The sequence below is a fragment of the Drosophila sechellia genome, chromosome 2L, assembly GCF_004382195.2.
Source record: "Drosophila sechellia strain sech25 chromosome 2L, ASM438219v1, whole genome shotgun sequence".
Classification (NCBI taxonomy): Eukaryota; Metazoa; Arthropoda; class Insecta; order Diptera; family Drosophilidae; genus Drosophila; species Drosophila sechellia.
The window spans coordinates 17,810,554-17,825,731 of NC_045949.1; the positions used below are offsets into that span (position 1 = coordinate 17,810,554).

General features: G+C 41.9%; 1 protein-coding gene across 1 annotated transcript in view; it reads right to left on the minus strand.

The window, feature by feature from the left end:
• The window catches only part of LOC6614535, a 115,271-nt gene that overhangs the window by 25,586 nt on the left and 74,507 nt on the right, over window positions 1-15,178 (minus strand). Inside the window, exons 8-12 of the mRNA XM_002038930.2 lie at window positions 14,765-14,863; window positions 14,285-14,411; window positions 14,094-14,190; window positions 6,269-6,401; window positions 482-702 (exon numbers count right to left, since the gene is read on the minus strand). Of these exons, the coding sequence (XP_002038966.2) occupies window positions 482-702; window positions 6,269-6,401; window positions 14,094-14,190; window positions 14,285-14,411; window positions 14,765-14,863 (677 nt within the window). The remainder of the gene's footprint in view (window positions 1-481; window positions 703-6,268; window positions 6,402-14,093; window positions 14,191-14,284; window positions 14,412-14,764; window positions 14,864-15,178) is intronic.

Here is a 15,178-nt window from a genome sequence, read left to right on the forward strand (position 1 = left end):
CACCCAAAACCCCCGCAGAACGGGCACTTAAGTACACAACCACCCTCTGCAGAGTTCTGGACGGATTCCCTTCAAGCACTGGTAAAAAATTTCGGAATCTATCAGAGTAATGTTCCTTACTTTCATTTAGATGTACTATTTTATACTATTATTTCTTAACGGATGAACGAGTTTTAGCGAGTGATTAAACTGAAAATATCTTCTTTTGACACACTTTTCGCGCAGTGTACTTTTCCCCACCCATTGTCCCACTGCACATGTTTATGGCTAAGCCAACAAAGCGTTGACTGCGGTTGACCCCAGTAGCTCGAACAATAAAGTTGGTGCGGGGAAGCGACGGGGACAGAAAGGACGCCTCATCAGCGACCAAATCCCCATGTAAGCTCCATAAAGGATAGCAACCCACGGCCGAGATCCGGGGAACAAGGACGAAGGAGCGTTCAACTAATTAGCATTAAATCAGCTGTAACAGCACACTTACCTTGCCGAAAATGGTGAGGCCGCCGTGCTTCATGTTGAAGGTCGGCGCGTCCGCATAGCTCGAGTCCGCCCAGGGGGTGTGGCAGGTTGAGGTCAGCGTCATATAGCGGACCCCAATGGCATACAGGGTGCGTAGTACGGCCAGGGATCCCCCGAGGGAATGACCACCCTCCACGCCGGTCAGGGAGCACAATTGCTGGTTCTTGTGGGCATCGATAATGTCTGTAAAGTGATTAAAAGATACAAGGGCGCATTTAATTACTCGAAGAGGAACGATCATAATTTTGGGCTTTACATTTAATTTGACTTAAAGATTTATCATTTATCAAGTCTGAACTCAAAGTCATGAATACACATTTTGTGATACAATGTTTCCCTGCAAAGATTTTGTATATCAAGCTTTCTAGAAAGGAACCTTGTTCAGTATAGTTTAAAGCAGCTATTCACTTCAAGATTACAATTGATTTCTTGATATAACTATATACTTGGTCTGGTAGAGAAAGTGCATTGTTAATATTTTCTAATTTAAAGTCCTTTGTAACTTTGCCTCAGATGCGTTCAAACAAATGTGTGGCTAAAATGTTTTTGCTGTTTTGTGGTTGGTCGCAACGTAAACTTCAAACTTGGCTCGGCCCTGTTTTTTGGCCATGAGTAACATTTGTTGTTTTGTGGCCTGTCATTTGCTCGGCTGCACCCATTGAGCACTCAGTGCATTGTGGTTGGTCCTGGAATCTGGATTGTAGGTCCTGGGACTTAGTAGTCCACCCTGCCCTCGCAAACGCCAGTTTATCCCTGGCCAACAAAACATTTCGCTGGGCCATGCAATATTCACGCTTGTCTTGGCCCGGGTGGCTTTGATCTGTTTCTTGACATTTTATTTGGTTGCCAACGAGCACTTGTCAAAATACTTGTGCTCTGTTCATTCATTTATTACCATTGTTTTAGGGCAGCCAGGCTTAAAGCATGTTTGCGTAAAGTTTTTGTGAAAGTTAAGTGGAGCTTTGCGAAAATCCGGACCCAATGGTCAATGGTCGGTTGCTATGCTGAAATGTCTTAAAACAATAATTTTGACTGGCAGGTTCGTCAATAGCTTGAAGGACCTAGAAGTATTGGTAAGCTTTAATTCCCTAAGGAATGGAATAATTGCAATACGAATAATATTGATATGATGTTTATATCTGCTGACCTCCTCTTATTTCAATAATGAACATGCTAGGGCCAAATATCTCATTGAATGATATGAAAAGCATTTCTATGTTAATGGATTTGTCAATCAATAAACAGCCCTTTCGATTTATCTGCAACTAATTGGGGAAACATGTTCCCGAAACCTTTTCCATTTGCCAGCTATTCAAATCAAGCATTTTGTGTGCCCAATTTTGATAACATTTCGAATGTATCGACCACATTTACAAGTACAGGTACAGAAAAGGCAAACGGAAAGCGGGTTAATAAATTTTCCCACATAACGAAGGCCAAAAGGCATTATTTGCCTGCCAAGGGAGAGAAACCCGGCAACAGGAAAAGGACTCAAGACACAGGTCTGGCGAAGTTTTCATGGCTATAAGCAAATAAGCTGCGCAAAATCAAACGCAACGACAGGTGGAAGGAAACGGGAATTGTTCTCGATGCTGTTTTCTATTGCGTGCACTGGGAAAATATATGTGGTAAGTTAACAATAAGCCAGAATGTTAAGTCAGAGGAAATGTACCAACCATTGGGTTGGCTTCTTTACAGCTTTGACATGATTTCTAATTTATAAGAATAAGGCAATTATTTTTCATTACTTCATGGCAAAAAGCAACTGTTCAATGTATTTTTCTTTGTGGCTTTCCTCGACATTGCCCTTCCATACTCCTCTTTGTATTGTGGGAAAGGGCCAAAATACCTGCCCAGAACCTGGTCGATGTCGGAAACGTCGTAAAACCCTAAAATATGAAGCAAATAAACAAATGCACAGGGCCAATACCAAAACCAATACCAAGCGAATCCTTCCAGGACGAAGAGGCACTAAAATGCGCCACGTGAGCTGAAGTTCAATTTCGGAGGACTTGGACTCTGACTCGCTTCTTTGGGGCTGCATGTAATTGTCTGTGACTGGAATCGGAACTGTGACTGCTACTGTTTTCGATTTCTGGTGACCAGGGCCGTAATGTATAATAGATGGCCCCGGATCGGATGCGAATTGAGGCAGTGGCCGTGGAGTACCCTCCTGCACACAAGAGCACACGGGAAATGCTGCAATACATTTCAGAATGAAAATCCCAACCAAATGCCACTTGACGCAATAAACCAAAGGCAATGGCAGCACAAGTTCCAGAAAAGGGAGCACTAAGGGCTGGGCAATGGTGGTGCTGGAAACACAGATACCCTGAAGGTCCAACGTCAGAAAAGTTTTATTTGGGAGCAGTATTTTTATAGATAAATATTTAAAAATCTTCCAACTGTGAATTATTTTGTGACAAACTCGTTAAGTATAGTTTTCCATCCACACTGGCCACTTTGGGGTTAGCTTCTATTTATTTCCTGGCCACTTCTGCGGAATATACCCTATTGTGCTCGGAAAGCATTAGAGTGCCCATGCTGATGCCAAAAGCTTCATTCAATTCTTATTTTTCTTTCTGCAGCTGCAGAATGCAATTTTCTGAATATCCTTTCCCTCCAACTGAAGCTCCCGCTGTTCGGATTGTTGCGCTGGAGCAGTGTAAATTGAAGTTTACACTTTTGAAGGTGAAAATTGAAAACTGCAAATAAAAACGATTCGCACATGGGGAGAGCCAAATGTAAAGTAGCTGGCGACTGGCAGGTGACAGTTGAGAGGGATGCCGCCACAAGGATATTCCAGGATATGTATATCCCAGGCGTCCTTTGTGTGCGTCTGTTGTGCTTATGCAGCGCTCATTTGTTTAGTTAGAGAGTACGGAATATTTGGGTGCACTTATAAAAATTAAAAAGTCTGTAAGGGGAGGTATACATTTAAAAAACAAAGGTGCCATAAGAATGACAATTACTTTATTACAACATTACTAAGCATAACGGTTTAACTAAAAATAAGTAAAAATATTTCTAATAAATGGTTACCTCGCCACTTGCACAGTAAATTGAAGAATTTTGTGATATTTAAAGTCAACGTTTATGCAGAATAAATGCTCGCTGTGCAAACACTTTTGACCACCTCAGTATCCTGCATAAAGGACCGTTTCTAGAGCAGGACTACCATTTGTATCTGGACTTCAACGTGCACTCCCATCCGGACAGGGACTTGGACTTGGATTTGGATTTGGTTTCGCATTCCGGAGCGGACTGAGTGACGTGGCCCGTCACTCGACGCGTTGTGTTTCGGTTCGTTAGGTTTGCATTTTTTACAATCACTTTGGCAGCAGTTCCTCCGGAGGAGAACCGAGTGGAGGGACAAGTCCAGGGCATCGTAGTGGGAACAGCACGCCCCGCTGCACTTGCTCAATAGTCACTTGGATTCGCATTTTATTTACACGACATGTGAGCGAGAGCGGACAACAATTTCGACTGAATTTATTTGCAGTAGTTAAAATAAAATGCTCGGTTTTATTTTTTGCAGCGGCAGCTGGGATTTCACAAAAAAAAAAAAACAAATAAAAACGAGTAATGCTGAGGGCCACAGTGAAGGCGAGGATGTTTATTTTGATTCCCCTATTTTATTTTGGTACTTTGCAGCTCGCCAAGGTAGGTCAGTTTTGTTTCACTTCGGGGTTTTGGTTTGATTTCTGCGCTTGGGCCTTTGACTCGCAGCTTGTTTACAGCCAGCTCAAAGGGGATTTCGCTTGAGTATATGGCAATTGGTGGAATTTCCCTGGCAAACGATTGGAAATGTTTCTGATAGAGATCAGTTTGCATATGGATATTTCGTGTACCGTAGTCGGTTAGCAATTTTGCGAATTTAAATCGTTTCAATGGATTGTTATTTAGCTTTATTTAGTTTTGGTATCCGTTTTTGATTTAAATTTATTTGCAAATGATTATTTTGTACATATCGTTCTCATGTTTTCAGATTTTACAAATAAATTATAGTAACATTCAAAACTATCAAAAATATTAGATTTCATAGATATGTTTTATTTAGTCGTTATTTTAAAATAGTTATTTGCAGCTTATGGCCAAAATTGATAAATATGAGACTTTATGAAATGCGAGAAAATCATTGCTATCGAGCATATCCTTTATTTTTCCTCTTAGTTATGAATTTCCCATGGCAAAGTCCTTGTTCCCTTATTTTTCCATCCCATGCGCTGCTCTGATTTTAATCAAATTTATTGCTCAATTTGCCACTTCACCCGCTTCACTCAATCCAATTTTCTGAGCGCAAAAAAACCACAACAATTAAAAGAAAAAAAATACTGCTGACTCGGACAGAGGAAGTAAAAAAAAAACCAAAACTAAAACCATCAAGATGATTGCAAATTGCTCAATCCAGTGCTCTCGTTTGATTTCTACGCTGCTGTCCATATGGGCTTCAGTTGAAAGTTTTCTTTGGCAATTCACCTGTCAAAAATATGCATGGGCATCTGAAAAATAAATACAAAAACATCCTTATCCGTTCCTCACCCATCGAGTTCACGCAATTGTGTAGTAATATTTCTTTGCTACAAGTTTTCCTGCAAGAAATATGATTTCTCGTGTTTTGTCGATGATTTTTCTTAGTCATGATTTATTGACATTTCCATTTACGGCTACATAAATGTTTCAACGCAAATGCCGGAAGCGATTTGTTGGTTTTCCCAGCTTTTTTCCCATTTTTTTTTTAGCAATTTTACGTGTGTGTGTAAGTGCAGCTGCAGTCTCAGCTGCAGCACTAAAATATTGCCAAGACCCCAGAACCGAGTAAGTGCAAATCAAAATGCAAAACGGAAAACCAACAAGGAAACTCAAATGCTGGCCGGGGAGTCGGAGCATAAGTCAAAAGTTGCTACTTGCAATGCTGCTCTGTTGATTTCAACTTTGTTTTCTCCTGTTTTCGAACACTGAAATATAAATATTTCTATGAAGCTAAAAAAAATTGTATCGAAAATATGAGAACTGAAAGATGAAATGGGAAACTTGTATCTTTTAACGAAAACAGGTTCTAGAGTTCAAGGAAAATATTAAAATTAATCAGGAGAATAGTGTATAAGAAAATAAAATACACCATTTGTTAGTCAGGATAAAAACATAAAAATAGATCGGTAAATGTTTAAAACCAGAAAAAATTAATTTATTTTCGTTCTTTACGATTGCGTGGCACTTAAGATTCCCAATCTCACTAAGTGAGTTTTTCTAAGTGCTTGGTTGCTTGCTATTTGGCAAGCGGAATCCCGGGGACTGCCACGCCCCCTCTTTTCCCTTTGGCCACCAAGCCCACGCTAACACAAAGAAATATGAACTGTTTTCCTTTCGCTTAAACGAGGCCTCTCCGGTTGGCAACTAGGTGAGTGAGCAGCGTATCAAAGGAAATGGTGCAAAAATATGGCACGCGGTAAGCAGCTGCCCCAAAAGCCGCCTCAAGGGCCGCCATCTACTCCGACAAACTGCTTTTTGGTAGCTGGCCAAGATACTTTTCAACAACTTTAGCCCAAGACTCGCGAGTCAAAGTTTTCCGGCGTAACCAGCACACACAAAAAAAAAAAACCGAACAAAAAAACTAGTGGAAACGGGGCAGGAACAGTCGAATGCCTGGCGTGCATTTTTGCAGTTCCCGAAATACTTTCGGTACTTTGCCGACTTGAGGAATTCAACTGGCCCACGCGGCGTATGTGCGATATTTCGGTTAACTTACCCTGTGCGGAAGTGCAAGTGGTAAGCTGCGGCGAATACCGATCCGTCAGACGCTTTATTACATCGATCTGCTCCAGAGTCAGTTGCACTGCATCTCGATGCTGGGCTTCGCAGGGGACATAGGCCGCCCAGAACTGAAAGAAAGAATATAACATTTATTTTGTGCACCTAGTATATAAATTACTTTTTTCTGCATCACTGTCATTAGAAATTTCATAGCTCTTGTTTAAAAATGTATTTTCTAAACTGGTAAAATTATTTTTCATTCCCTTTGCATAAGCTCACTCCATAAAAATATACAGTAAACAGTAAAAACCTTTAGAATTTAAAAAAATGAAGTTTGTTTGTACAACAACCGCATATACCATACTTGGCGAAAGTTTCCTTCTTAAGACTGAACGATTTATTGTCATTTTTTCCGGCATCTGAAAGTTTTTTGTTAATTGCACATTATTACGAAGGTTGATATACAACCTCCCATAAACAGAAACTCCTCAAGAGAGTGCCCAAAAAGGAGCACGGAAGGAAAACTGAGCAAAACAGTTTCATCACGTTATATCATTAAAGAAAAATAAAAGCACGTACGTGTCTCCGTGGAACAGAAACCAGGATGAGGAACGAGCTGGAAGCTGGAAAGTGGCAAAAAGCGATTCGGAAAAAAGAGCAATTAAAAAGTTTTGGCTTTTTGCTTGGCGCACTCGCACAAAAGCGAAAACTGAGCAAGTCCCGTAATAAATAATTTTTAATATAAATTCGTGAGAGGCCTGAACCAGAAAACCGGAAGAAGGAAGCAGGGAAACATAACCTATTTCCCCACTCCCCCCACAACACTTTTTTTCCCACTCCTGTGCTAAGCACGTAGTTTAAAACCATTTCTCTGAACCGAGGCAGTAAATTAAAACCTAAACAACCAGCACTCTAAATGTTCATTTGTTCTATTTCGGCTGCAGCTCCTGATGGCCGTGATGATGATGATGATAAAGTTTGGCGTAATTCATGGAACTAAATTTGGTTTGCTCCCAGGTTGGCCGATGTGCATATGAAATATGTAAAACTTTTCAATAAACGAGTCACAGAAAAACAATTACGGCCAGAGACGGACTGCTGTGTTAGTTGTGCAATTGGATTTGTGCTCCCGTTCTCGAGGGACTTGGGTCAACTCGGTTGTTGCCTCTGCATTTGTGCAATTTTAATTGCACAACAGACGAGGAAATTTGTGGATTTCCAGGCACCTGCTCGGCAGCCCTCTCCCCTTCCCAGGATGCGGCCAAATAAACACCGAGCAATAACAGGGACAGCTGAAAATTCCGTTCTGGGAGGCATAAAGTTTATCTGCACCTGCACCATTCCCTTCCCGAAATACGATTCGCCTGTGTTGATTTTTAGTTGAGCTTCCCGGGGCAGCTCACTTATGCACACCAGCCCAGAAAAAACCACAAAAACGGTCATAAGGTCCCGGGAACTGGTTACTGGGAGCCGGGTACTGGGAACTATGGGGCTTATCAGGTGGCCGAAGCACAGGGCATTAGTTCAATTCGGGTTAATTGTATGGACCATGCCGCTCTAACTCTGTTCATTACCATTTGCGTTCATTTACGCTCCTGGATTTGGGCACGGAATTCGAGGTGTTTCTGTGCTTATGTTTCCGGGTGAAATAATGAAGCTCTCGGATAAATGATAACTACGGTAATGGCTTGTGTCTGGGATCCGACATTAAAAATCTTTGAATAATATGATTCCAACGTGCATGCCATAAATGCGTCTGCATCGAGTGATTTCGTTGGAAATAATAGGCAGATTTGCAGCTTAGAGATGAGGCTTTGTCGAAAGGGAACTTCCAGTTTTAAAGTACATATCTTTAAGTTAAACCATTATAATACGGAGTCTTTTTTGTTTGTATTCACGTGTTGGTTAATATTAATTATTCCCTTTTATTAATCTCCTTTTTCTCGTATACCAAGTGAAAAAGATATTCCTCTTCCCATATTAAAACTTAAATAAAGCCATTTACATTAAATGCACTTTTTTTGCGGCTTCGCGTTGAACATTTCCAGGTAGATAAGAAAAATACCCCGACATTACCGCAGACAGAGGATTTGGAAGAGCGGGGTGAAAACTCATTTTTTCATCCGTTTTCCCGACCTTTGTTCGCGTTATTTTCCAGGCATACTTTGAATTTCTTTGCTCGGCATGTCTCCCTTTTTTGTTGGTAGTCGCTTTATCTAATTTTTTCCTTCAAAATCCTCTTAAAACATTTTCGTGGGCATTCAAACGGAGTTTTGGCTGGGACTGGAAAGGTGTGAAATGTCTGTCTGGATTTCTGATTAAAGGCAACAGGTACCTCGGGGCGTATGCGAAATTTCCAGAGTTCAGTTTCTATTTCTCAAGAGATGATTTCCCGTCATAGCCTTCGTCTTAAAGATATTGTCAAATTCAAACAAAGTAAATATATAAATGCAAATACGCGAACTGTCGTCAAGTGCAAACAAATATAGTTGTATATCTGATGCATTTTGACGTTTGACATTTGTTGATGGTGGAAACTTCGTTTCAAAACAGCGCTCATTTTATTTTTCTCGCAAGTGTTGTTCAGGTTTTTGTCGCTATTTTTCTCCGTATTTTTCCATCAATTCTTTGACTTATTCAGCACTTGCCTGCTGACATATTCAATGCAAGTTGGCATTCTTTCCTTACTCTAAGGGAAAACAAAATATTTCATTTATGTTCGGGGCTCCTGCGCCACCTGTTGACGATGGTATTATACCATTGTAGCCCACATCCTCCCCATATTTTGCACATATATGACTTTACAATGGCCAAGTACCTTTGTTTGTCGGCTAACGCTGGAAGCTTTTGGCTTGGAATGGAACTTGGGGTGGCCCTTTGTGTTCTTAGCTTTCTGGGGCGCCTTGAAGTGTGCTTAAGCATGGCACTTTGCCATTAGCCCAGTGCCTGCCCCGCCCACATCAGAATACACCTGTTTGTCGCCTCTGCAGTGCGATCGTTATCATCGTCATCATCGTGGCCAAAGTGTCGTCGGCGTCTCGATGGCGTCGCCTTTGGTGTTTTGCTGTCCTCGAGACCATCGTCATCAGGCTCATCATCGTCCCCAGCTCCCGTTTCCCGGCTGCCAGACCCATTTTCACCCCCACATCCTGGGCACAAAGCATATTAATATTTAAACTCGTTTGGCGGCAGCTACAAGAACAACAGCACCAGCTCCCCCAAGGACAACATTTTGGCTCCAAGTTAATTGTGAATCTGACAATGTTGTTGTTGCGGTGGCGGTGGCCATATGCGTGATTTGTTGTCGATGGGTGGCACGTGTGAATGTGTTTGCCTAATGCGGCTGTATGTGTGTGTGTGGGTGGACTCATGCTGGCGAAAAAACTGGGTCTAAAAATAAGTACAAAGGGCATCTTTTAGTATAAGCTTTTAGTCCCGGCTTATTAATGGATTTGCATACACATGAAGCTCTGAAGGCAATGTCAGAACATTGTATTGATTTAACTTTAATTGTTTATTAAACACTTTTCAAGGCTTTTCACCATTAGAAATTATGTCTCTTCTATGAAAATATATACACAATATGTACTACCATTTTTTCGCCGTGGAAACTTGTGTGTCTCTATGCGGTTACTTGTGCAACCTTGTTGCTATAATTGTTAGTGCATTCATATATTCAACGCAATAACAAATGTAACTGCAGCTGGGACCCGATGTTGCCCCGAGCATTCCGATTTATGTATGTGCCATATACATACATACATATATACATATGTACTCAGATTCAAGGTCCTGCCTTAAAGTTGCGGTTTAATTTCAATTGCATTGCATTAAATAATTAATTTGTGTATTCTGAATTTATTGGTCTCAGTGAGACGCTTAATTAGAATTTGCCAAGACAATTTGATAAATATATTCATATTTGTAAAAGCATTTAATCAACCCTTTCTGAGCCGGAACTGGAGGCTTCTTGGTGTTACTTTTGTGCTCAGCACAATGCCATGAATGTGTTCGTTATGCATTTAAAATTATTTCCGCCGCTGGGCAGCGCTGTACTTGATTGCCCTGTGGCACTGCAATGCATACTATAATTACAGCGAAAGGGGAAAATGCAGAGGGAAATGGGCTGAAAGGGATTTCAAGACCCGCTGGCGCTGTGAGCGCAAAAACCGCAAGTCCAACACCTTTACAATCCCACAAGAATGCAACAAGCCCGCACAACAAATCCCCCAAAAACCAGAATCATTCCAGCAAGACAAAAAACTGTGTGGAGTTTTCGGCGGCTCTCGTCCTAGTCTGGTTTTCCATTTTCTGGTCCGGGGTCAGCGGCAACTTCCAGGTTCACCGCCACACTAAATACATTCAGAAGGGACATATATACAAACTTCTCGCCAATGTTGCAGCAAGATAAGCGTTATTTTGAACGAAAGTCAACACAAAACGGAACTTTTAAACACCCTTAAATACCTAATTATAAAAACGAGCTCGCGATTACGCCAAGACTTTTTAAATTAAATTTTGAATATTAAGTATAAAACAAAAATAGCTGGAAGGTGAAGTTCTGTTGGGTATATAAAATAAATTTTATAAGAATTTGTGTACTGCTCAACTCTAGTAGAAACTGAAAATTATGTAAACCTATAAGTGAGTGTACATCCCAGATTTCTAAAACCCAACATGTAAGTCTTGTTCTTTAAGGATGATATGAGCAGAGGCAGAAAGCTGGTGAGACCCAGCCTTCCTCCCATAACGTTTTCATGTCCTCCACGTCCTGCATGCTCCGAATGTCCTGGATGTCCTGGCCCAGATTACAGCCTCGTCGGCGACTACTCGTTGCGGCCACTTCCGCTCCAAGAGCGTCCTTCGTACCTCGTCCCTGCTCCTGCCACTGTTCCGATGTGCGGCCTTTCCATTAGACTGTCTCTCCTCCTGGGTGTGGGTGGGTGTGTGCAGACGAGAAGGACCACAGAGGATGCAAGAAGGAAAGGAAGAATGCAGACGGCCATGCAGCCGGACAAGCGTAACAGGACATTTCCGTGCTCCGGCCCCAGAAACAGTAGCCAACTTTTTGGGGCTTCTTGGTGCTCCAACATTGTTGCTACCTGTTTCTCCTCTCCTCTTTTCTTGCACAGCAAGACATGCGAACTACTTAGTTCAGAATTATAAAGCCACTGGACTGTGTGCTTTTGCTTAATTTTCCTTCGCTGCTATAATACTTCTCACACTTAAAGGCTCTAAATGTGATTATCGAAAGAATTAGATATCAAACCATGTCCTAAAACATATTACTCGATACTTTTTCCCTGTGTATTTATCCCGATCTTCTCTGTTTCTCATCAAGCAGTCGCCTTGGGCACAGATGTTGGCTTTTGGGAGAACGATGCTGAGCCGCTAAAAACGGTTAGCCAACCTACAAGATTTCAGTTGTTGATGGTTTAAACGTGATTTTCGAGCCAGTCCATTAAATGGTTTTTCTCTTAAATCTTTTCTTTTTTTGGTGGGCTTTTCCCTACGGTTTCCGTGGCGCATTCGTTGCACGTTTGGCATTTTTGGCAACAATTGTTGAAACATGTTGTCAACTAGTTAGTCCCCACGTTGTGGGCTTGCTCTTATGGCCGCTTTCCTCACACTCGTTATTGTCGTTGTTGTTAGTCAGTGGAGAGCGAGTTTATTGAGTTAACTTGTTTTGCCGGGAATCGAGTGTTGCTAAAGTTTTCAAATCGCAGTTGTGCAACACATTAAGCTGCAGCCATAAAAAACTATCCAAATGACAGGCGTTGTGCACATTTTTGAGGCAAGCTCGAATGGAGAGAATCAGCCGCATACATAATGATTTAGGTATACGTTATGATAAACTTATCTTTCAACTTTGTTTTAATGGACCTTAATATCTATATAATCAATTTAAAAGAGTTATTATTGTTTTTGCCTAGCTTATATATGCTGGAATACAATATGCATCCAAAAGTAAATTTCCATCATGTGCCTGCAAATTAACTGCAGCTTGAAAAGTTGCACAATATTTTTCACACGGAAGACGGCGCATGAAGGTGAAGTTGCTCAAAGGAAGCCGAGTCAACAAGTTCAATTAACTCACTACGGAAACCAGAAATTGGCGCTACAATTTGCCATGCCCATCGAACAAGAAATCAAGAAGTTTCCCTTGCTCAGAAGTGCGAGTTTGACTGCAGGGCTTCCCCAGATGAAAACCGAGAGGAAAATGGGGAGTGTGTGGGTTGCCATCAATTTGAGTCCTATCGCGGCTGTTGAAAGTGTTAAGTTTTAATAGGCACCGCGTTTAGTGCACCATAAAAGGCCACCGTCAGTAAACTCACACGGTATACACAGAAATGAATTTTGTAGGAATGGTAAAGGAATGTTGTATTTTTATTCACTTAATTTTATGCGTTTAGTTTTGCGTTCGATTCATAATTAATAGATAAAACGTCCTAAAACAGTTTCACATATTGTCCCGATGACATTTGTTGTTCGGATGTATAATAATCCTTAAATATCAGTTACAAAATCAATTAATTGCTGTACAGTTTGTTCTCGTGTACCAATTTGCTATACACTCCCCATTCCTGCGATTACAAGAGCCAGGACTCGAGCCATTTGGTGGGGTAATTAAATTGAGTGCTGCATAATTTTACTTTGCGGCTACCAACTTTGCTTGCAGTTGGCCAACTGCAATTACCTGTTAGCCCTCAACACAAACACGAAATGCATCCGTATTTATGGCTCTGCAGGGGCCAAAGTAAAATGCAGCGGAAAAGTTAATTTTCATTATGGCCTAAGCAGGTGGAAATTCCCGCTTTCGCTTTCCTCCATTACCAGCGTCATCGATGGCGCATTCCTCTTTCGCCCGCGACAAACGTGAAAAATCGTCTTTGCGGTTGGGCCATGAAAAATGCAAAAGGGAAAAGGGCAGCTGAAAATCTTCTGGACCGTTTGAAATATTCAAGTGGTTTTCGGTTTCCTATTGATTTATGAACTTTTCTCAGGTTAATCGTTTCCTACTTTCGGTATTTTCTGGCCAGTTTGGCTCATTAATCTTGGTTGCGCTGCCAACGTCAATCATCAGGAATCCCCTCTTCGAACCCAATTAGTTTAACGATTTCGCCAGTTTAATTGTGAGCGACATCATTTGATCTGCTTTCGGATTCAGCTCGGCGCCACTTTAAATATGACTCGCAACCATAAGCGAATCAATAACGACATCAAGTGGATATCCGACCACTCCGGGTCGGTAGCTTGGCAAAAAATAATTAAGAGCCTCATCATTGGCAGCAGAAGGAGCAGCATCAGGGATATCCTGCTCCTGAGACCCGTGAGTGGCCCATAATTAATATTTTTCTTGCCTTCTTCCGCTGGCTGAGAGCAAAAGTCGGCTGTCGCCTGGACAACGGCTTGCCAGCGGATAAAATATTAAAAGATATTTTCAGTGGGACCCAAAGTGGAAGATAGGATGCTCTTGATAAGAAGGTCTTTGAAATGCTACGTTTTAAAAAGAGCTCCTTAAATACAATACTCATATGTAGGATACGGTCTGACTTATGCGTCAAAGAATCGGAAACGAAATGAATGACAAAATTTGTTAAATTGGAAATCAAGAAGTTGCACATCGATAATTCATTTTAAATAAATTCCTAGCCCTCTGAAAATCCTTCAGAAATCGCAAATGCCGAAGTTTAAATGTCGGGCAGAGTATTAAGCTGCCAGGTGGAGTTTAGCTTTGTACGTGCTATAATAATTCCAGGTGAGCGACTAAAGGTTTCCGCAAAGGAAGTGGCAGTGCGGCGCTGGGCTGTCCAACTTACCTGTGCTGATATGCGTCCCTTCTTCAGTCGCGTGAGGTCCGTGTGACTCCAATGGCTGCGACCCCAGGGCATTACGTTGCGCAAATCCTCATCAAAACTGCGGACGACGATGGGGAGGTCGGCGGCAGGTGGGGATAATAACAGAAATTGGTATTACGTTTTAATTGCATTTCTATGTGATGGATGCTCACTTGAAGTCGTTGAGTTTGTTGTGCAGGAACTTGCGAATATTCCAGGGTAGGTCGTTATGCCCGTCGATTAAAGGCACTTGATCCAGAAGCTGAACAGCCACTCGCAAACGCTCCTCAAAGGGTGCACCTGAGAACGGGATTGGCGATGTAATCATCCGAATTAATATGATATAATTACAATATTGATTCGTTAGCAGAACATTGTGCTTTAATACTCAATGTTCTTTATGTTCTACCCTCCAGTTAAAACCTCACTCTGTGCGCAGCAGAGTCACTTGCTAACTAGTTTAGAGGCCCCTTTGCAACAATATAGCTTCATAGAATCACTCCCAGCGGCGGCCCACGTGTCGAATGCGTTATGGTAATTGATTTATTGTCTATGAAGTGTTCATGCCTAGGTCTTTGATATGTGCGGTATGTGTAGGTGGACTGGGGGCCCCCGCTTGGACTTGATTCGATTCGATTCGGTGCGATACTCACTTGCTGCCACACGTAGCGCCAGTGGCACGGCCACACTGGCAGCGCCAATTATCAGGAGGATGGAGCTCACTGCCAGCCAGTGCTTGGCTGCATCGAATCCTGCAAGTTTTCCAGGACGAGAAGATGTTGGACGAGGTGGCGTCATCAGCATTCATGATGACCAAGGGTTCCGTATCGATTGTTGTCGTTGTTATTGGCAGTTCAATGCCAAGTCGTTTGCAGCATCGTTGCCATCATCATCACCATTATCGTCATCATGGACATGGTGGTTCATTGTTCGTTGTTGTGTTGCATTTTGTGTGTGTGCAAATTGCCGTGACAGTGGCATTGATTACAGCAGCAACAACAATGACAGAAAAGCATCAGGAAAATCAGGGAAATAAAAAAGCGTCCATTCAGGAAGGCACGGTGGCA